This window comes from Toxotes jaculatrix, chromosome 5 (assembly GCF_017976425.1).
Source record: "Toxotes jaculatrix isolate fToxJac2 chromosome 5, fToxJac2.pri, whole genome shotgun sequence".
In the NCBI taxonomy this organism is placed as follows: domain Eukaryota; kingdom Metazoa; phylum Chordata; class Actinopteri; family Toxotidae; genus Toxotes; species Toxotes jaculatrix.
In genome coordinates, this window is record NC_054398.1 from 12,896,353 (window position 1) to 12,917,123 (window position 20,771).

Consider the following 20,771-nt stretch of genomic DNA (forward strand, 5'->3'; position numbering starts at 1 on the left):
TTTCACTTCACTTCACCACTACGTTTCACTCTCCTTTCTCCTCTCTGTCGATGCATCACTTCTTGCTAAAAGGCAACAACAATGCCCTGTCTCTTTCTATTGTGAATGGATGCCATCTGTGCCTTTAGAGATACTATAGTCATGTCCTGCCCAATGCATCATCCTTGCTTGCATAATCACAAACAAACACACACAAACAATACATCTTAATTAGCAAGGCACTTTTGGGATGTGTTTTGAATTCAGCTGTGGAATGACGTAATGTGCGTTTGTGTTTCCACTTAGTCGACCTGTTTGCACTTACTTGAACTTATGTTCACACTGGCTTGTAGTTTTTATTTCCCACTCAGGCAAAACAACCCATAGCCTTATAACCTCGTAGTTTAAAATTCTCTTTGAGTATGATGCCTTTTGCTTCAGGCCAGACTTGTTGATCAGTTAGTGCAACTAGTCAAGAACTAATGAATATAAGACTGCAACTTGCATTAGTGTAGTTCATCACATCTTGTCTTTAGATAGATACTTGCAGAATCAATTGGGAAGGTAGGCACAAAGTTGCCCCTTGCTTATCTAAAGTATTCACTCACATTTGTGGTTGTGATTTTTGAATAGTCATTGAATTATAAAAACAGTTTTTGCAACTATCATCTTGTTTTAAAAGTGTATTTAGTAAATTATTAAAAATGTCTTTTTACCAGTGTCTGTGAGATGACATGCTACTGTACAAACAGGAGAAACATGCAAAGCCAATGGCTACTACTGCCTTCAAAAAGTTCTGTGTAGAACTCGGTGTCTGTGTGTGTGTGTGTGTGCGTGTGTGTGTTTATGGGTGTGCATGTTGGAGGGTGGGGGCAATCTCGAAGAATGTTTGAACACTTGCCAGTGGATATAAAATAGTATTCGTGCTTGAAATGTCCATCCTTATTTTAAAGTGCAGTGTTCTTCTTTGAACCGACTGCAGAATAAGAACTGATGAGTTTGTTATTCTTAGAGATGTTAAAACAGACTAACATTTTTAAACCAAGTTACCTTTACCCTCTAAGTGGCCAGTAATACATGTTTAGCTTTGGGCCATCAAATCCAGTCATTTCAGTTTTCCTTCATGCATCCCTTGTTCATTACTCTACCATGCTCCACCAGTGTGACCTACAGTTTACTCTCATCTCCTCCCTCAAGCCCCTACTCTCCCGTCCAATCATCCTTCACTTATGTCTCTAATTTAAGTAGACAAAAGATCAAGACTTGGCCTTTGATGAAAAAGTGTGAAGACGGGTGGGAGACTGAAGAGATGAATGTTATACCCGAGGGTGTCTGATCTCAACCATGAATGAGTTTGACATGGGGGGACATTGATAAACACACAAGGCCACACTGGCTGCACATGTGAACAATCAGGAACACAACTAACACTTGCACTTTGGCAGAAGGATGTGGTTCAGCAAATCTTCTGAAAATCTGAAGCTTGAAAGTGAAAGCCTGCTAGTGGCCCACACAACTGTCCAGATGTCGTTCATAATGTATAGCAGGCACTGGTAAAACGTGTGTGGTGCTGTGAGATGACATACTACTGCACATGCTACTGTACAAACATGCGTCATAATTTGCTTATTCGGTTCAGTATGTCTTTAAAACAAAATAATTGTAGATTTGAGTATCCTCGTTATAATCCCATTCGACATTGCATCATTTTTTCCCCTATCTGGTGGAGATAGTAGACTGAGGGAAGCTATGACTGTTAAGACTCTTGTCTGTTGAAGTATTTAAGTTGAAGTAGTCCCCAAAGTTCCTTACAACTGGAAGAGTGGTAACTTACTTTGTGGAAAGAAATTTCAGTGACAGTCCATCTTATAGTCACTACAACCTAATTCTTTGCAAAGGCTATTGTGATTGCTGTAAACACAGAGCCCTTTGATCGACTAGCAAGCAGGCAGGCAAACACACACACACACACAAACACACACAAAGTTGTACTTCTGTCTTTGTGTGGACTCTTGTTGACATAATTCATTACCTAGCCCCTTACCCTAACATTAACCATCACAACTAAATGCCTCACATATATATATTTTGAATGGTTTTCTATTACTTGGATTTTTGCACTTATTTACTTTTAACTTGTTTTATCCAATTGCATGAATTTTAATGCTTAAGCACTTTTAAATAAGCACTTATTATTTTTACAGGCAGTTAGATACGAGCATGTCAAATACAATGAATTCGTTAGCATTTTATCAATTTTGAACATATATAAAAAATAAAATATAATTTATGATATAGACGTACGGGACACACTTTTTAAGAGGAGATTTAACAACAAACCTTTTTATTCCGCCTCATCGTATATGACTGGTCCCCTTTTAATATGCACTAGCATATATTTCTTTTATTTCAAAGATTTTTTTTTTTAAAGGGTATTTAAATCTTTTTATAGAATTTTAAATAAGAACAGGTCTTTAAAGATTTTACACGTCCCCGTGAGCCCGTGCCTGAGTACTGCGTTTCTTTACCTAATCTAACCCTAAATTAAACCTCATTCTAAACTGATCAATAGGACCAAATCTTGACCCTCAAACAGCCCTCTGAAGGTGTGTTAGAAGGTGAGCACTGACCATAGAGCTCTCACTTTGCCAGAAAGTCCTCACTCTGTAAGGTCTTTTACTCAAACTGAGCCTCACAAAGATGGAAGTACTTACAAACACACACACTCCTCCCCTCTCTCTCTCTCTGATTCAGTCACTGCATTTGTTTGTCTTTCTTTCTGCTGAACTCACGCTCCCTCTTTCTCTCATGCTTTGAATGTTATATCCAGTCTGGCTGGCTCTGCATTGCAGTTCAAAGGCACGACTGGGGAGAAGGGGAGATTCATTCATAGTCTTTATTTAGACCTCTGGGACACTTTGAGGGAAGACCCTTGTTTTCAGTGGCACCGAGGAGCAACAACAAAACAGTAAAAGACCTGTCCATTCATTCAAAGTGTGTATGTGGATCATGGCAGCAAAATAAAGGGAAAATACATAGACAAGCAGAGCAGAGACAAGAAGGAGGGCGAGTGAGACCTTTTTTTAGAAAGACACTCATTTACCTGTGGCAGGTCTGCTGAGATAAAATTTTCACTTTATTAAAAGTGCACTCTAGAAGAACAATCACTATAAAAAAAACAAAAAAACAAAACTTGATTCTTAATTTTGGTTTTGTTGGTTTATGAACCGTGGGTATGCCAGTCATACATAATATTTGAATTATAAAGATATTGACTCATTTGACATTGAAATATAAGGAAAAATAATCATTTAGTCAATAGAAAGCAGTTAGCAACAACAGCCTTATGTACTGTTGCTCCTGTATAGGGAAATACAGTGTTTCTGAAATCATGCAAACCATTTCCAGAACCCTCCTCAACAACAAGCATACAGTTTACACATGGAAGCTTAAAGGACCAGTGTACAGGATTTAGTGGTATCTAGTGGTGAGGTCGCAGATTGCATTCAACTAAATGCCCCTCGCCTCCCCCTTCCCTTTCCAAGTGTGTTGGTGGCCTTTAGGTAATGTAAAAGCAAAAAGTCCTCTCTAAAACCAGTGTTTGATTTGTCCATTCTGGGCTACTGTAGGAATATGGAGGGCTCAGTGGAAGAAAACCCGCTCACTATGTAAATATGAAGGGTTCATCCTGAGCCAACGAAAACACAACAGTTCTTAGTTTCATGTGATTATACAATCATGAAAACAAACAAATGAGTATTATATTCCATTTCTGTTAATAGATCCCACTAAGTCCTACACTCTGGTCCTATACGTTAAATCAGTGTTATATTCTTGACTATAGTAAGTGCAGTCAGGAAGAACTGTGCAACCTTCCAACCTCATTTGTGTTGTTACAAAACAGACTAAATTATTATGTACTAGTTCTTAATGTCCTTAAGTCTTTTTTTTTAGTAATTAGTAAGGATTATTACTCTAGCTAGCAAAGCTCTTCCAGCCCTCTTCTTTACTGCACCCATGTGCATTTGATTTATCCCTTCCACTATTTGTGGCCACTGGAGTAAGTTTCAGGCTATATGCAGTGACGAAGTGAAATGTTTTGTGTTTCTTTCCGAGCTAATAAGCAAAATAGAATGTTAGACGAAATCAGATAAAAATATGACACTGCACTGGCTTTTGTTGTGTGTGTTGATTAATCATATTTTTACTAAAATGACAACAGTATGACTGGACCAAGTGTCCCAATTATGTGTGGAGAATTGGCTTTATTGTCCTGAAGATTAAAAAAAGCGGGGCCTTCTTAGAGGAGTACGCATTTAAATGTCATAATGAATTCACAAAGGAAGGTAGCTGGAAAACAAACATTCCCATTCGACTAGAGCAAGTTACTTGATGATGCTATTGACAGATGGAGAGGCATGGTGATTGTCTCTAAAACAGTGGCTCAAAAGTAGGTTGTGTAAACTGAGGCTTCAGGGAAGTTATGGTGCCAAGTGAAAGATCAGGGTGATCAATGATGTGGCATCATCAAACAACTGTCATGTGATCTCGCAGCACAATGTGACAGGAAGTCATGTTGGAAGAATTCTGTCATGCTTAAAACCCATACACAGCAGTCACATATCTGATTTACTCTTAAGCAGCCAAAGACAAAATTGATGCAATTTTATGTATAGTACAGCTCAAACAGCACTGACAGTAACTATACTGACACAGCACAGAAACAAGGTGAAACACAGATATTTATCTTTTGTCTCTGACATCTGTACTGACAAATTTACCCATTAACAATTCCTGACTGAGTAAATTTGAGATATGTGAAACAGAACCTTTTGTACATTTATAGTCTGACACAGAACAAACATAGTAGTTGTAGACTGATCAGTAGCTTGTCTTTTCTGGAACAATCTGTTCAGAATAGCCAGAGACTGGATAAATTGACATTTATATGTTAATTGTCCAACTGGCTTTTGTGTAACTTGAAGGTCTGTGGGGAGTTGTGGTCTGAGGAGCTGTTGGTTTGATTGTGCCAGTGTGCCTGCTATGAAGTTCAGCTGGTTAGCCTGACATTGTTTGTGCAGTTATTAATGTTCCAGTACAATGCAGCAATTACTCTTTGGCCAGAGAGCCCTGCGTAACTTGGAAGACGCGGCATGACAGGCTGTAGATTTATCAGTGGAAATCCAGACAGCGATTTTGAATGTATCGTTAGTCTGATTTGGTGAATGAAATTCAGCCATACAGCTTTAGGTGCATGTGATGTCGAGCCACAAAATTCAGCTAGGGTAGAAATAAACATTGCTGACAGAATTTAAAGACAAGGCCCAAGCTGTCCTTAGGGTGGAGGGAGGAGGAGATGAGAGGATGGGGCCCTCTCATCTTCAGCAAATCAGTGAGCTTTGAACATGCTGACAATCTAGGTCTTGTACTACATAGTTTTTGATTTTCGGTGGTAGCAGAGACAAGGGGGTCTGCTACTGTATGTTGAATAATACATAATAAATGATTATACAAATGTATTGGTTTTAATCTATGTTAACATTATCACGACAGGTTTATACATTGTTTTTTTTACTGTTGGAACGTTGCAGATGGTGACTGGTGGCTATCTGTGTAGAGATGAAGCACTTGTGCATGCTGAAAATGAAATAGAAAGTCTATTATTTGTTCTGCACTTTCAGAAGTACAGTGAACATAATTATAGTGTAAGATAATGTAGTGGTTGTACAGACTCCTCCTTCCCATTGTAATTCCAGAAGGGTGCTGCAGCAAGAGTCCCTGCCTAAAGAACCTTCACACTCATAGATGTATTTTGACTTATTCTGGCTGATGAGAATTTGATGAAGTCACCAAACTACGAGTTACTCGAATTATAAATGTGCGAGTTGTTTTTTTTCTGCCAGGTTAGGGAGTCACAGAGATATCAGAAGAGAAGAGGTTAATCAGCCAAAATAAGTTAAAATACCTGCGTGAAGAGTCCAGTAAGGGCAAAGTATTTTAACAAAAGAGGGGGGTGAGAGGGTGCAGTGATAACACTGAGTAGCATAATAACATTGTTTAATGTGTGCTATGGAATTAGATTAATTTAGATAATTTTTTAAAATTGCATTGCCCATGTTTGATGGATGTCAGTCAGTCTGTTTGCCCTTTAACCATTTAGAATATGGTAGATGATAAATACCACAGATGGTTGATTGAACTCAATCTCACTGATTTTAGTATTAAGCTTGAAAGATACATGAAGCATTTTGGCTCTGGATGACTTTATGCTTTGCTTTGTGTACCACGCGTTATATATCCGGCGCCAGTAACCACGTACAAATTACGGTACATTTAATAACTAGGTGTTAATTGACTCTATGAAAATCTGGCATAATTGTTGAATCAATCAGATGTAAGCGTGCAAAGCATGGCTTTGGAAAAGAATGATCAAACTGACAATGTACATGTGCTACAAAACTGTAACAAAATATAGTACAAAAAAGTCAAATGCCACTCAGTTGAGTTTATTGCAAAAAGCGCCTACTTGTTCACAGGTCATACATAAACCAAAACCAAGGTTTTGTCAGTGGAGCTAGTAAGTGTCATGTGTTTGCTAAAGTATAGCCGTGGTGATTCTTTCGCAGGCTGAGATTTGGGAGGTTTATTCATGAAGACCTTGTTACTGTGTGAGCACTGAGCAACGTCCACCCTTTTCCACATGCACTACACAAAGGTCAAGTGTGTGGTAGTGGCTTCCTGACGAATCCATTGCCCGGACATGCCTTCACAGCACCCAGGGTGAAAGGGAAAGGGGGCAGTAGAGAGGCAATGGTTTCCTTTGTTTAACTACTTGGATCACTGCGCACATATGAATGTAGTTGAACTACCAGCAAGCTACTGCAAAATGTAGTTAAACTACTAGTTTAATTGCAGCTACCTCCTCTTGATTTTAAAATTATACATTAGCTGGTCCTAAATATAGTAATTACAGTCATTGGTTTTAGTATTAACCACCAAAGTAATCCTTCTATGAAACAGTAATTAGGTTTAAGTCCTTAAATGAAAGTTTTACTGCTGATGCTTCATTGATTACCACAACAGTGCCAGCACTCTACAATACAAACAGGTGTAATGAGATTCTGGCAGGAGAGGGGACATGAGTCAGTGGACACGTAGACAGCATACGTGGTGGGAGATGTCAGAGTTTCATTCTGTTGTCAGTTGTTTTTTGTTATTTTTTGTATTTTTTTTTTTAAATACAAGTGATGCATGCACACTCAGGGACCCACAATTACAAAAATGTACATCTTGTGCTCCCACCTTGAGAACTGGAAACAAGGTTATTTTGCACAACAGAGCAGCTACGAATAAGGCTGATAGGAAAAATGGAAAGTCACCCTTTAGAGTTTGAGCACTTTACCAGTTATAGAAGTGTGCTTGAAAATGCTGTGCATTGTAGTGCGTACAGCGAGAGAGGACAACAAGCACTCAATTTCTTGTATAATGTATTTGCACTGAAAGATGACAGTTAGAGGGCCCAAAACATATACTACAGGAAAGGAAAACATATTTCAAAAACAACAGATAAATAACAAGAGGATGTTTCTTCTTGCCAAAATTAACAATCAAAGTCCCTTTTCTTTGCTTAAAAAAGCTCTTTGATGTCCCTCCCTTGTTGTGAATCATCCCCTATCCTGATAAATAATGAACAGTGCCTAACTCTCTGTGTGTAACTGTGTTTTATTAGAAGCTGTATGAAAAGCCCCGTGGTCTGACTGTCTCAGGCTGATATAACAACAGTGGCCAAAAAACGTGTGTGCACATTTTCTCTCCATCCACAACAGATGATTTGACTGATAACTGTCCAAAATTTGTTAGATTTTAACCAAAATGAAACATTTGCTTGTCTGCCCATCATCAGTCAATAGTGTATGGGCATCTGAAAAGATTGTATTATTTGTTTTGTTTTCTAAAAAATACCTGTATATTAACACAGATATATTATTGTGTTCTTTGGGAGTTTTGTTTTGATTCCTATGTAGCGTGTTCTTTATCTGCCATAGAAAAACTGCACCTTCAGCTCAGTGATATAACAGTACCCAGACTCTAACAAATCCTGGAGGTAATAAGTTTTGTTCAAAGCCAGTATTAAATTGGAGATGATGTTCACCTCAAGGAGCTTTTTTTTTTACTTGTCACAGCTTATTCTTCACAGTGGCTTCGTATTATTTTTTGTCTGTGTGTATCAGTTTTCACTGTAATTATTTAGTTGCTCTTGAAAGTGACTTTCCAAGCTCTGACTGTTTTTGTTTGAGTTTAACCTCTTTCCTACACAAGGCTGATAACACACAAGGACATTTTGCCATGATTGAGACTGTTTTATGGGTATTGCCTTGGCTTATGTTTTTGAGGTGAACGTTTTAAGGGTTGACCTCCAACGGTTGGCTTGTGACTAATGCAGTAAGTAATGAGCTCAGGTTAAGGATGGAAGCCTCAGTGTTAAAAAGCACATAGGAACCAGACATTCAGAAAACATTTATCTTAAAGATGTGTCATACTGAACATAGTAACAGAATATCCACACACACACACTCAAGGACACGCATGTATAGTAGAAACAAGAAATTATTAGGCTATGAAAGATGATCAAAAGTCCATCCCATTCAGTCTTAACATGACATCTGATGCTATTTCTCTTTGAAGTTGCAGTTCTGTGTATGTGTATGTGTATATGTATGTTTGTTTCTGTTTATGTGTGTCTGTGTTCATACATTGTGTGGCTGTTTGGAGATAGCAAGATCTCCCTGTTTCAACAAGACTGTCCCAAGTATCCTTCTTAGTCCTAAGCCTTCATTCCCTTCAGCCCTCCATCATCCCTTAGTGTAATGAAAAAGGCAACCTCTCAGAGAGAAGATGCAGCTTTTCAAAGCTACATTTGATGTTAGTTTTGTTATACAGGGGGACAAAACATCTTCAGTGACAGTACCTGACAAAAGTAGCCAGTGGAGGGTTAGAGTTTGGAGGTATTTCCGCGCTAGGCATCTTTATGGATAAACAGAGATTTAACCCCTGAATTTTTCTGCATTATCTTGAAGATTGCTATTTTTGTGAATCTATCCCACTACTCAGATGGGAAATCATTGCTACATTTACATTTAGCTATCTCTTATACATTTAATTAAATGTATAAGAGATAGCTAAAATGTTAATGCAGTAATTCTAGCCTCTATATATGCTACTGGGGGAAAATATTTTGTTGTTTGCCATCACAAAACTTGTTTTCACATGTATCACATCTATGCAGATGGTGCATAGATACTCACTCAAGCCCAGTGGCTTCAGAAAGCTTAGTACACTGCATCTGCTCTCTGCTTACGTAATGAAAGGAGCTGATGTCATGAAACATTTGACTGTCTCTTAATGACTGAGGCTGAACACCTCTACCATCAAATGCAGCCACTCGTTTGCTCCCTTAACCTTATATTATATCTGCCTTAGTGTGTCGGGGTGTGTGTGTCTAGGAGCAACGTACAAATAAATTTGTTCAGTTGTTTTTTTTTTCTTTTTTTCTGTTTATGAATATTTAAAAAAGTTAGATTCCTGCCTCTTGGTAATACTGTAGGAACTCTACATGCTTTCAATCTTTCTAGGTCGTTGCACTTGCAGCAACTGTAATACTTTTTTTCTGTTTTTGGATGTACTGATGTGTCAGTCAGAGCTCCCTGTATACATCTGAATCTTGGCATTTGCATGTGGCTGTTAGTTGCGATGTATTGCCGTGAGATGATGTGATTTCGCAACAGTTGTGTCTGAGTGTCAGAAACATAGTGGTGCTGAACAGGATAGAGTTGAGGTTCCGAATCAATATTGCAGGCAGCAGTGATTGATTTAATACTTGTGGGTTTTGCTCTCTCTCTCTCTCTCTCTCTCTCTCTCTCTCTCTCTCTCTCTCTCTCTCTCTCTCTCTCTCTCTCTCTCTCTCTCTCTTTCTCTCTCTCTATCTGCCGTCTGTAGCTTAGGCTCCACAATGTGGTAACTGGAGGGAAGTGCTCTGCCTACCCACAATAACCATTGTCCTTGACACTCTGTACAAACCAGAAAACAGCATGGTAGTTTATTTCATGTTAAATTTGGCATGATACACGCAGTATATGAGGTTCATTTAACAGTTAACCAAACTCTATGTATTAATATCAGTAATTTATGGAAAAGAGAGAACCAGCATTCTTTATTCTATATATTACATGTACAGTTGTTTATTAGAGCATAGAAGTTGACCGAGTGGATTCTATTTTTCATATTTTACCAACGGGCATCCATACCTGTAAAGTGTTTCATTTATGAATGAAGACAGTGCTACTGCTGCGATTGGTGTAGCAGTTCCATTCAGAGCATTAATAATACACACTTACATGTAGACTTGAATTTATGCTGCTGAAAATGTATATGTCAAGAGTGTGTTTCTGTAAGAGCTTTTGCCTATATTCTGGTTTTGTTTACTTTAGTATGGTAACTACCACAAGCTCTTGAGATGACCTTTTGTGAAAAGTAATGGAAAACGGTGAAATGCTACTGGACCATTGTGAATTGCTTATTACAATAAAAGGCCTAGCTTCTCCCCTGGGCATGACATTGGAAGTTCAATAAATGCCTCTCTGATGAAAGGGATCCTATTTAATATTCTTGTGCATTTTCAGCGTCTAAATGTTATATTTATGTGAATCAGTAAAATATCACTCTTCAATCTCCTAGTTCTACTCAACTGAAGTGCAGTATGTGATATTTAGACAAATGACATGTACTTAACCTTCCCCTGTCTTCTGTTCTTGTGTCTGCAGAAATGTATGAAATTCAATGTGGATGCTCCTATCTGGCTGTCCAAGCAGCGGATCCTGTGTACTCTCAACCAGAGCCTGAAGGATGTACTCAACTATGGCCTATTCCAGCCTGCTTACAATGGCAAGGCTGGCAAATTTCTGGATGAGGAGAGACAGCTAAGGGAATACCCCTTCCCATCCATTGCTCCCGTACCTTACTTGGAGGTAGGTAGGGATCATGTGTATGTATGAGGCTTGAGGGAGCGTGAGCGAGAAAAGAAAGTGGAAACAGAGCTGGTTCATGCCACAGCACCATACATAATCTCTCTGTGGGGGGAAAATTTATTTACATACAGAATCCTTTTTCTCATCTTTCAGATTCCAAAGCTCAAAATTTTCAGTTGTTTATTAAGTTATTTTGACAGAACGAAAAGGGCAGAACCCATCTGCAAGGGTATAGTGCATTATCTAGACAGTGTCCTACAGTGTACAGGCAGGGTTTTTAATTAGAGTTCAAATTAAATTAGTTTTGTAAATTATAGGTGAAGTATTTAATGAATACTGAGCACGCCATCACCAACTGTAACAAAAACCAAGCACCAGGCTCTAGTACTAGTAAACAAGCGGCACCACTTTACAAAATTTCCATCCACCTGTGATCAGATGAAGAAAATAACTAAGCTCATATCCTGTTTCACTCTTAAAGACGTAGAGCAGTACAGCATAGCGGAAAAGGATGGATTTGCTTGATACTAGTGTTACAGCAGAGAGGGTTCGCACTGCTAGAGACCGTAGTAATGTTAGTATATAATAACGTAGTAGTACGTAAAGCATATTGCAAAATCTGACATGCTAACATATAGCACGCTAACATCCTTAATTACTATATAACAACAAGGTGAGAGTCTATGCAGGCAAACCAGTATTCAACTTAGCCATTTCAGATTAACCTTTATGAGCCGCTGTAGTGGTGTCTAAACTCAAATAAACACAAGGTGCTTGTTGTCATTGGCGTTGCCATTTGTAAGTCATCTTGTAAGCTAACATTATTGAGGAGCGTCTGCTGTAGTTTTTTTTTAAGTTGTCTGTTTGTGTGTGTACGTATCACAGACACACGCGTGCAGGCTCATACAGCATGTGGGTGTGTGCGTCACTGCACATGCAGTGTGTTATTTCTGATCTGATGTGTCAGTCAAACCTAGCAGCAATAATCCCGCGCTCAATGACAATGTGTTTTCTGCAGCGGCTGTCATCTCTTGGAGATAATTGTAGTGCTTGTCCATCATGGTGTGTGATCTGAGAGAATCACATACATACAGATGTGTCCCTTTGCAGAAAGTGGTGTAAAGATGTCAGGTGGCTTTCTGACTGGCGGTCTTTATTTTCTGTAGTTTTATGAAGTGTCAAGAGACGGAGACCATAATAAAGATTTACTTTCCTCCCTCGGCCTCAGTTTAATGTCAGTTCCTGATGTATTGGAAGATACTGCTGTTATGATTAACTGCATTATTACTTATGATAGTCCCAGCTTGCTTTGAATATTGTAATACATCTCTTTAATGCAAATCCTTTCTTATGTTTTCTTTTTTTTATTTTGGTGGCACAGTTTTCTTTCTCACCTTCTTATCATGGCTCTTATTATTTTCAGATTTGATTCACAGTTCCATTTTTGAGTTGGGCTCTTTGTGGTAGTCAGTCGACATAATTAGACCTTTAAAAACTTCCAGGCTGGAGCATTCTTCCAGGATTTCACCAGCCTTGAGGATTTGTGACAGTCAGAGAAATGTTTCTTAACAAATGCTAATTTAGACTTGATTCACAGGTGAACTGACAAGTCATCTTTAGTAAATCATGGTTTGATATAACACTCAAAAGGCTCAAATGCAGTGGATGAATCAGAATAAATCAGCCATTCACACTTTGATCTGCTTTGGAGTAAGACATCAAATGGGTTTATATTCTTAACATTCATGCTTTTAACTGTTACTATTTATACTAAAGCTAGACAATTATTAGACAGTAAGAAATTATCATACCTAATAATGAACAAAATCTAAGTACAGCATGAGCTTTCCGCTAGAAAGCATCCAGTCATTTCAACTTTTTATTTTATAGTGGAATACTTGGGGGGGAAAGTCATGAGTGGTGCTCTGCATAGACATAGGTCTGTTGTAAGATGACAGATGTGTGGTAGATGGGAAGGATCAGGTTGTTTGTAAGTCATTTTGGAGGTCTCTGGCTGTGTACCCCCCACTGTGTCCAGTAGGTTCCCTAAATAGTCTTGTGCATGGCTAAGACTATTATTTAATGAACTAAAGTAATTTGAGTAATAAGAATCCTTTCTTCAAACATGTTGTGTATTAAATATCAGAGCTGAAAAGTGATGGAGGAAAGGAATGGTGGTGAGAACAGTAAAACCTTCAATGAAGTTTAAAAGGGTTTTGGAGAGTTTCTGAATGAAAACAGTTGCACTTCCTCCTTGGCTGCACATGTAGCCTGAACAAGGGAAGAAGCTGATTTATGGTGTGATGTGTTGATATAGAATTTTCCCTGCGGGGTTAATAAAGTTATTCTGACTCCGAACTGTACTTATTTTATCTGTTTCATCTTTACCTTTGTGGTTATACATGGAAAAGCTTACATTTTAGCTCAGCAGCTGTGGGCTCCCATGAGTTTGCGTATGAGTGTATATGTATGAGTGTATATGTATGAGTGTCTACTACTACTCTGTAGGAGCGCTGTGTGTGTCATTGATTGACCAGCAGTTATTCCCTCAGGCCTGTGGTGGTGTAGAGATGATTGACAGGTTTGGATTAGCAGCTGAAAACCCTCTGCTCTGTCGCGGATTTACCCTGTTGGTGAACACTACACATCGGTGGAGAAACACACACACACACACACACACACACACACACACACACACACACACACACACACACACACACACACACACACACACACACACAGACACACACACACACACACACACACACACACACACACACACACACTGAACTGAGATACATTGCAAGTCCTGGGCAGTGAAAGTTACACATTTTTAAAGCTATTACAGGCTGTCAGTGTTCAGTGAAACCTGTCTATTAAACAAGCAGCTTGCAACAGATCTTGTGGCTTTTGACAAGTCATGAAATGGTAAGAGACCAGACCTGTAAAATGCAGAAAACAAAGAAAGGACCAAGACAGATGATTTTGCAGTATTGAAAGGACAAGTAGGTTGAGAATTTTGGGGTTTTTCTTAAGTGCAACCTTTTTTACCTTTTAAGTAATTTTGTTAGCTGTGTCATCATTGGTCTGTTCTGTGCAGTGCATTATTTACATCAAGGCATTTGAAAAATGTTGCAATATTATGAAATTGCTTATAGTTACTCGAATATAACAACATTTAAGTACAGTTATGATTACCTTTGTTGTTTTAAAATATTAAGTACCAGAAGTACATAAATATATCTCAGTGGGCCACAGTAATTGCAACCGAAGTCCAGATTTCACTCTTTTGTTGATTAATTGCTAACAGTGTTAGTTACGGGTGCAACAATACAAATAATATACAATAGGATTTGATCATAATACATATGAGTCACTGTTTTTTGTCTCAGCAAATTGTGTGTGATCAGACATACCTTAAGTGGTCCAAATAAATACATCTTGTTGTGAAAGAACATATACAGTTGTGTGCGAAAGTAAATACAACCCCTGCAGCAGACAGACGTTAAATATGAGCTTCGTTCTTCAAACGTTGATGCACTGTTACTTTTTATTTCATGAACAGCAACCATAGGCTCCTCTAAAGAACTGACTGAGGATCTGATGATGAAGCTAACTGATGCTCACAAAGCAAGGGAGCCTTTAAAAAAGCACTTCAATCTTGAAATTACAACAGTCCAAACTGCCATTAACTGCATGTTAAAAATAACAAGAGTTTGAAGTTCAAAGATTCAAGTGGAGGGTATTCCACAGTCCTATAAAAAAAAGTCTATAAATAAAAAGGGCATCGGAGGATCCGAGAGTTCTAGTTGGAACTCAAAATGAAAGGCAGTTGTTGAATTAGGAAGGTGCTTGGCAATGGAAAGCTTAATAAACAAGTGAAAGGACTTCAAAGTCAATTCTGAAAGAAACAGATTGTGCATTGTCACACAACTGTAACTGTAACTGAGCGCCAGTGGCCTGGCTCTGAGGATGGAAATGTAGGTCTGTCGGTCCACCTCTTTGGTCCAGACTGAAATATCTCAGCAACTATTGAATGATTTCCCACAAACGTTTATGCAGACTGTCATGGTTCCCCGGGGATGTAATGACTTTGGTGAACCCCTGAGGTTTCCTGCACTGCCATCAGCAGGTTGACATTTGTGGTTTTGAGTGAACACATTCTTTGGTACTTTATCAGTAGTGTAGTACCACAGAGTCTGTGTTCCTGGAGTATAATCGTGCAGTAAATGTACCAGTAAATGAACTTGCCACACAAGTCTTGTGCTACAAGAATACTAAGGAAAATATCACGTAACAGGTCCACAAATACAAAAAGTAACATACTTAATTTAGAGGTAATGCATCAAAAGTGTTTAATCTGGGTGTTTGACTTGAGAATTAAGTGTCTCATGATTGCTGAAGACTGCTGAAGAGTTTAACATGTTACCGGGTTTGTCAAGAGCTGACTGGTGATCAAAAATCAGGCATCGTACTTTGTAGCAATTCAGTCTCCATCATCACGCACTGATGAGGCCAACACTTATAATTCATTGGCACAAGCAGCCTTGACTCAATCTTCATCATTAGCTCTGGTGGCCCCAACTCCATTGTCAGTGATAACAATTGTCCAAGCTTTATTGTCTCTGAGAAGAGTGGACCAAGTTTTATCAGTGGAGGCAGCAGCTATTCGAGTCATCAGGTCTTCAGGTCAACAAAAGCTAGGTCCAGAATTGGGTAATCATTAAAGATAACATGTGAACAACAAAACAAAAAAAATTGAATCCATTAACTCAATAGCCAAACAGTATTTTGCAGTCAAACAATCTTAAACAATCCCCAACAAGAACAACAACTACATTTATTTGAATAGGACAAGTTGAGATTTGAGGCTTTGAGTAATCCAACCAGTGGATGGGCTGCCATGAAATTTGGTACAGATATTCATCAAATTAAAGGGGGGTGGGATCTAATTCCAAAATACTCTTGCTGAATGGAAATACATTTGGATAATTAAAAAAATATGCTGAGGTAGTATATATAATAGTATATTTAAGTGTATATGTAATAGTATATATAATAGCAAAGGGTAAAATAATGTGCAATTACACTTGCCATTTAAGTCTAGGGAAAAGCATTTTGGGAAAAAAGCGGTCTTTGCATTTTAAACGGTTCGTGTGTCAGTGGATGACTTTTCCAAAGTGCACTTGTTCAATGAAGAGCTGCAGTTGATTAAATTTGTGTCAGTAAAATCTTGAACTCACATAATCAGGGTGAACCGTCTTTTTTCCTGTGCCATTTCTGGGATTGGTAGAAGAAGAAGTAGAAGAATATAAGCATTTATAAGTGTCTAGCCCTGCCAAGCACAGTTCCAGGGTCATATAGTATGACGTGTTAAAAATGAATTCCATATGACATATGAGACCTTTCTCTATTGCCAAATATTGCAACTAAAGAGACAGCTTCCGTAAGGAATGGCATTTAAGGGGAATTGTGCAAGTCGAGACAAGATCAAGACCAAGAACCAGAAAACTTCTGCTGGGCAGAATGGTGAAGTGCAATGTTACAGAGCTGCAGGAAGGTTTAGCTGAGACAGGAGTGGTGGTGCACTGTTCCACTGTGCAGCACTGATGAACAAGCAGGATCTACAAGGGTGAGTCATCTGAAGGAAACCTTTCCTGCGACCTCATCGCAAAAGTCTAAAAGATGCAAGACAACATGTGGATAAGTTAAAACTGAGCTCTTCAGTCACAATCACCAAAGGGGTGTGTTGAAAAAAAGAAGGGAACAGTATTTGATGAAAAAGAGCACCTTGAAAACTGTCAAATATGGGGCCAGGGGATGGAACTATACAGCTGTGGCTAGAGTTATTACGTTTTCAAGTTGTACTTCCGTCACTGTGACCTCGCAAAACCTATTTTTGGCCTTAACCCAAGAATTCAATCACAAATTATGATAGAATACACTTGACTGGCTCCCTGAGGCAAACAGCTGTGAGGCAGTAATTCTAGTTTCCTTTAAGATCATGAAATAAATAGTGACAGCGCATTAATATTTTAAGAATATGTTTTCTGCGGGAATTTCGTCTTTTCACTTCAAAGATCAACCATATATGTAATTTGCCCAAGGGTGTCCAGTTTTTTGCTTTCAGCTGTAAGCTCCATACCTTATTTATAAGACTGATGTCACTGACTGCCATGTTGCCCAGACCTGATTCAGGTCACAAATGCAGAAATTGTACAGATAGCTTTTGTTTTTGTTTTTTTGTTTGTTTGTTTTTTTAACTACCTTCTCATTACCTTTTAACCCTGTGAGCCCGTACGTATCATATATGATACCCACATTTCTGGGACTCATTGCATCACCATCAAGCATAAACTTTGCATTTAACCCTTTTAGATGAACTCTTATGCTCGTATACTGACTCCTGGTAGACACTCCTCACTTTTCTAAATGTTTTGACATGTGTGATACAAACAAAAAATATACTTAGAATTTTTTTTTTTTAATTTTTTTTTTTTACATTTTGTCAAAGGGACAAATAAAGAGTTCATATTTGAAAAATTAGAATTTTCTGACCATTCTTTCATAGTTCAGGTCTCACAGGGTTAAACATTTGCATTTAAACTTATAGTACGCTGTTAGGTCATCAAAGTTCTGTTAAGTATTTGGCATATTGAAATTGAAATTACGGGTTGTAAGAACAATTTCCTCTGAAAGTGGAGAAAAACACTTTCTCTTTATTAAATGAATCCACTTTTTTTTTTTTTTAATCTGTCAAACGTGTATGCAGTGTTCCTCCTGTGCATTTATTCAGTTGAAAATGGGAAGCTTTTTTATTGTTTTGCAATTTATGTTTTATATTCAAGCTTCAAGGAGCAGGAGATATGTTTTCAAGGAAGATGTATTCTGTGGAAAAGATGACAAGTAGGAGCAATGGAAAAAGATGACAGCCGTATACAGGGAGATATTTGTTCCCCTATTGTCATTGCTTGGTTATTATGTCTCTTTGCTCGTGTGTGTGTGTGACTTTCTCTCTCATGGGAAAATCAAATATTTTATTTAAAAATGATTTCATATAGTTTGGTCTGATGAGCAGTTACTGTGTGACAGATTAATTTGCAGTGACTTTGATAATTACCAGTTATTGTTTATTTTGTGTGGAGTGTTTTTGTTAAGCAATCAAGACACAAGCTCCTTGCCTCTTACATTTTGTTCCTATTGTGTTTCAGTTCCGCTATAAGAGACGTGTCTACACTCAGACTCACCTGGATGAAAAGCAGCTGTCTAAGCTCCACACCAAGGTGAGACCAAACACCTGTGGCCTCTTTCATCCTTTCATTTGAAGCATTTTCTTTGTGCAACCTTCTAAACAGAGTGACAATGACAGGTATGAAGTGAAATATATAAAACTTGCTTGTTTATTTATAATTATTTGGTTCATTCATGTGTAATTGAAGTACTCTGTGTAAGGCCATGTAGAGCCCTAAGAGCCTTGCATAAGGACAACAGGTGCTCGTACACAGGGGTTACAGTGGGCCAGAACGATCTGGAACGGCATTCTGGCACTTTCGATTAATAAGTAAATCTGATTGGCAGTTTCATACATAATAATGTCAAGTGAGTTCATTTTTTTGTGTGCTGCAGCCTGGTGTTCCTTCCAGCTGATGCCATTGAGCTACTCACTCATAAATCAGAAAGTAATGTCACCACACGTCCCCGCCCCCACACTCAACACATATCATTTTTCAGTTCCCATCCCTTCCCTTCAGTGGATTTTTATTTTGCTGGAGTTTCAATTCCCCCGATTTTTTCCCACCACATGATGAAATCTCAAAATCCACAATGTTCATTAGAAATAGTATCTAGTTGTATCTAAACAGAGAGCAAGAGACACGCACACACAGGAACACATCTTTATAATAACCTCATGCATTAATAACATAAAGCTTTATGTTATTAACGCATGAGGTTATTATAAAGATCAATTCTGTGTGTGATTAGAAAAGAGCAGAGGAGTGGTATGGCGAGAGGAGCAGAGGAGCAGCTCAGAGAAATGTGAACAGCCATGCTACTGTTTGCATGAGAATTGTCATATCGTGGTTCTTCACGGTGCTTCTGCCTCCTGTCGGAACCCACTGTCATGCATGTAGATGTTGATAAACTCCTACTTCATCTGATCGCATAGACTGTTCACAAAGAAAACAAGTCCACTGGTGTTCACAGTACAAATCAGTCTGAGACATTTTCCCCTGCTGCATGCTGCAGCTGGTCTTGTGCTTACCCCACCTGCCAAATCCCACTTGAACCCCTCCTTAAACTAAGGCAGAATGGTAGATGTCACAGACATGAACCAGGTCTGTTGTGTGCCGCTGTTAGAATTAACGGGGAGTTTAAAGTAAATGATTTCACTTATTTCCTGTCATGCGAATCTCCCCAGTCCTATCTTTCACTAATCCTGTGCAACTGCTTCTGCCAAAATACTCAGCAGGTGGCACTGTATGTTTCTTCTTTGTTGACCTAAAATGTAAAATCTGTACTTAGTGGATAGGGAGGGTCGTAGGCAGCACCAACACGGCAGTCCAAACTGGCAAACAGAACCAAAGAGCTGATGCTGGCAGACAGTGGTCAAGGGCAGGCCGGTGGTCACGATCACAGATACAGGGAAGGAGAATAAGACAGAGACTGGTAGACACTCTAAGGCTACTAGGCAACCTAGTCAGTCTGGCAGTTTGTGTGCTGGCTGTTGTATACACTGTGACTAATGGGTCATAGTGTATAACAGTAATTGGGAACTGATGTGTAAGCAGGTGACTAATAAAAGCAAAAACTTAGTGGGGACGACTGGTGGACAGGTGTAGAATGGCAGCTCTGATGTACCAGGAGATGTTAGTCAGTAGATTCAGATGAGATCACGATTTTGCGTGTGTGTTTTGCTCTGCATGTTTGTGTGTATGTGTGTGCATATGTGGGTGTAATGAGTAGAACTGACAGCAGAGAGAATCGAATGCATTTGCATCAAACCCCATCAGAGGGCAGGAGATTTACACTGGGGAGAATTAATAGTGTCAACTGTGAGTGTGTGTGTGTGTTTTTGTGTGTTAGAGAGGGAGAGAGAGAACAATAGAGGCGAGTTGCTGTTCAGTACAAATCACGGAATTGCAGTTTTGATGATTTATGCATCAGTCACTTGTTTCCACCCTTGTCATTGTCAAAAGACCATTTTACACTTTTAACTAAACGTCACTGAGAAACTACCATTTCAGTTTTGAGCATATCCTGATTTTGCCATCAGATGCTATTGAAACGCAGTTCATCACTTAGTAATCCAATTAATAAAATACCATAAAGTAAGACCACAAAGTTAGCTGCTATCCTGTCGGAAAATTTGATTATATTGTTAATCCTCACAATTATAGTTTCAGGAACTAACGAACATTGGGTGGTTCTCAACTATTGATTTTTTTTGTTTTTCGTTGCTGAAGTAAAGGGTCTTAGAAGATGTCATTGGTGTATTGATGTCAGGTGCCACCTGTGTTCTACATTCTCCAGAATGTAGCAAAATACTATTTGGTATATAGTAAATGAACAGTGTAGCCTCAGGCATTGTTTTTGCAGAAATGTGTCATACAGTATGGCCTTTGTTCGTCTAGTTCCTTGTGAGAGACTTTACCATATTTACAGTAGCTGAACATTTGGAAAGTAGAGGCCAAAATATGCCCTGCTACGATTTCTCCTGAGGTTTTCATTGCTGTCCAGGATTTTGCAGCATCCAACCCATCAAAGCCT

General features: G+C 38.7%; 1 protein-coding gene across 5 annotated transcripts in view; it reads left to right on the plus strand.

The window, feature by feature from the left end:
- The window catches only part of shank3a (SH3 and multiple ankyrin repeat domains 3a), a 198,538-nt gene that overhangs the window by 62,618 nt on the left and 115,149 nt on the right, over positions 1-20,771 (plus strand). For all 5 annotated transcript variants that reach the window (XR_005894099.1, XR_005894100.1, XM_041038626.1 and 2 more), the window contains exons 3-4: positions 10,800-11,003; positions 18,215-18,286. Coding sequence is in view for 3 of the 5 variants with exons in the window: in XM_041038626.1 (XP_040894560.1) it covers positions 10,800-11,003; positions 18,215-18,286 (276 nt within the window). In the remaining 2 variants the exon portion in view is untranslated. The remainder of the gene's footprint in view (positions 1-10,799; positions 11,004-18,214; positions 18,287-20,771) is intronic.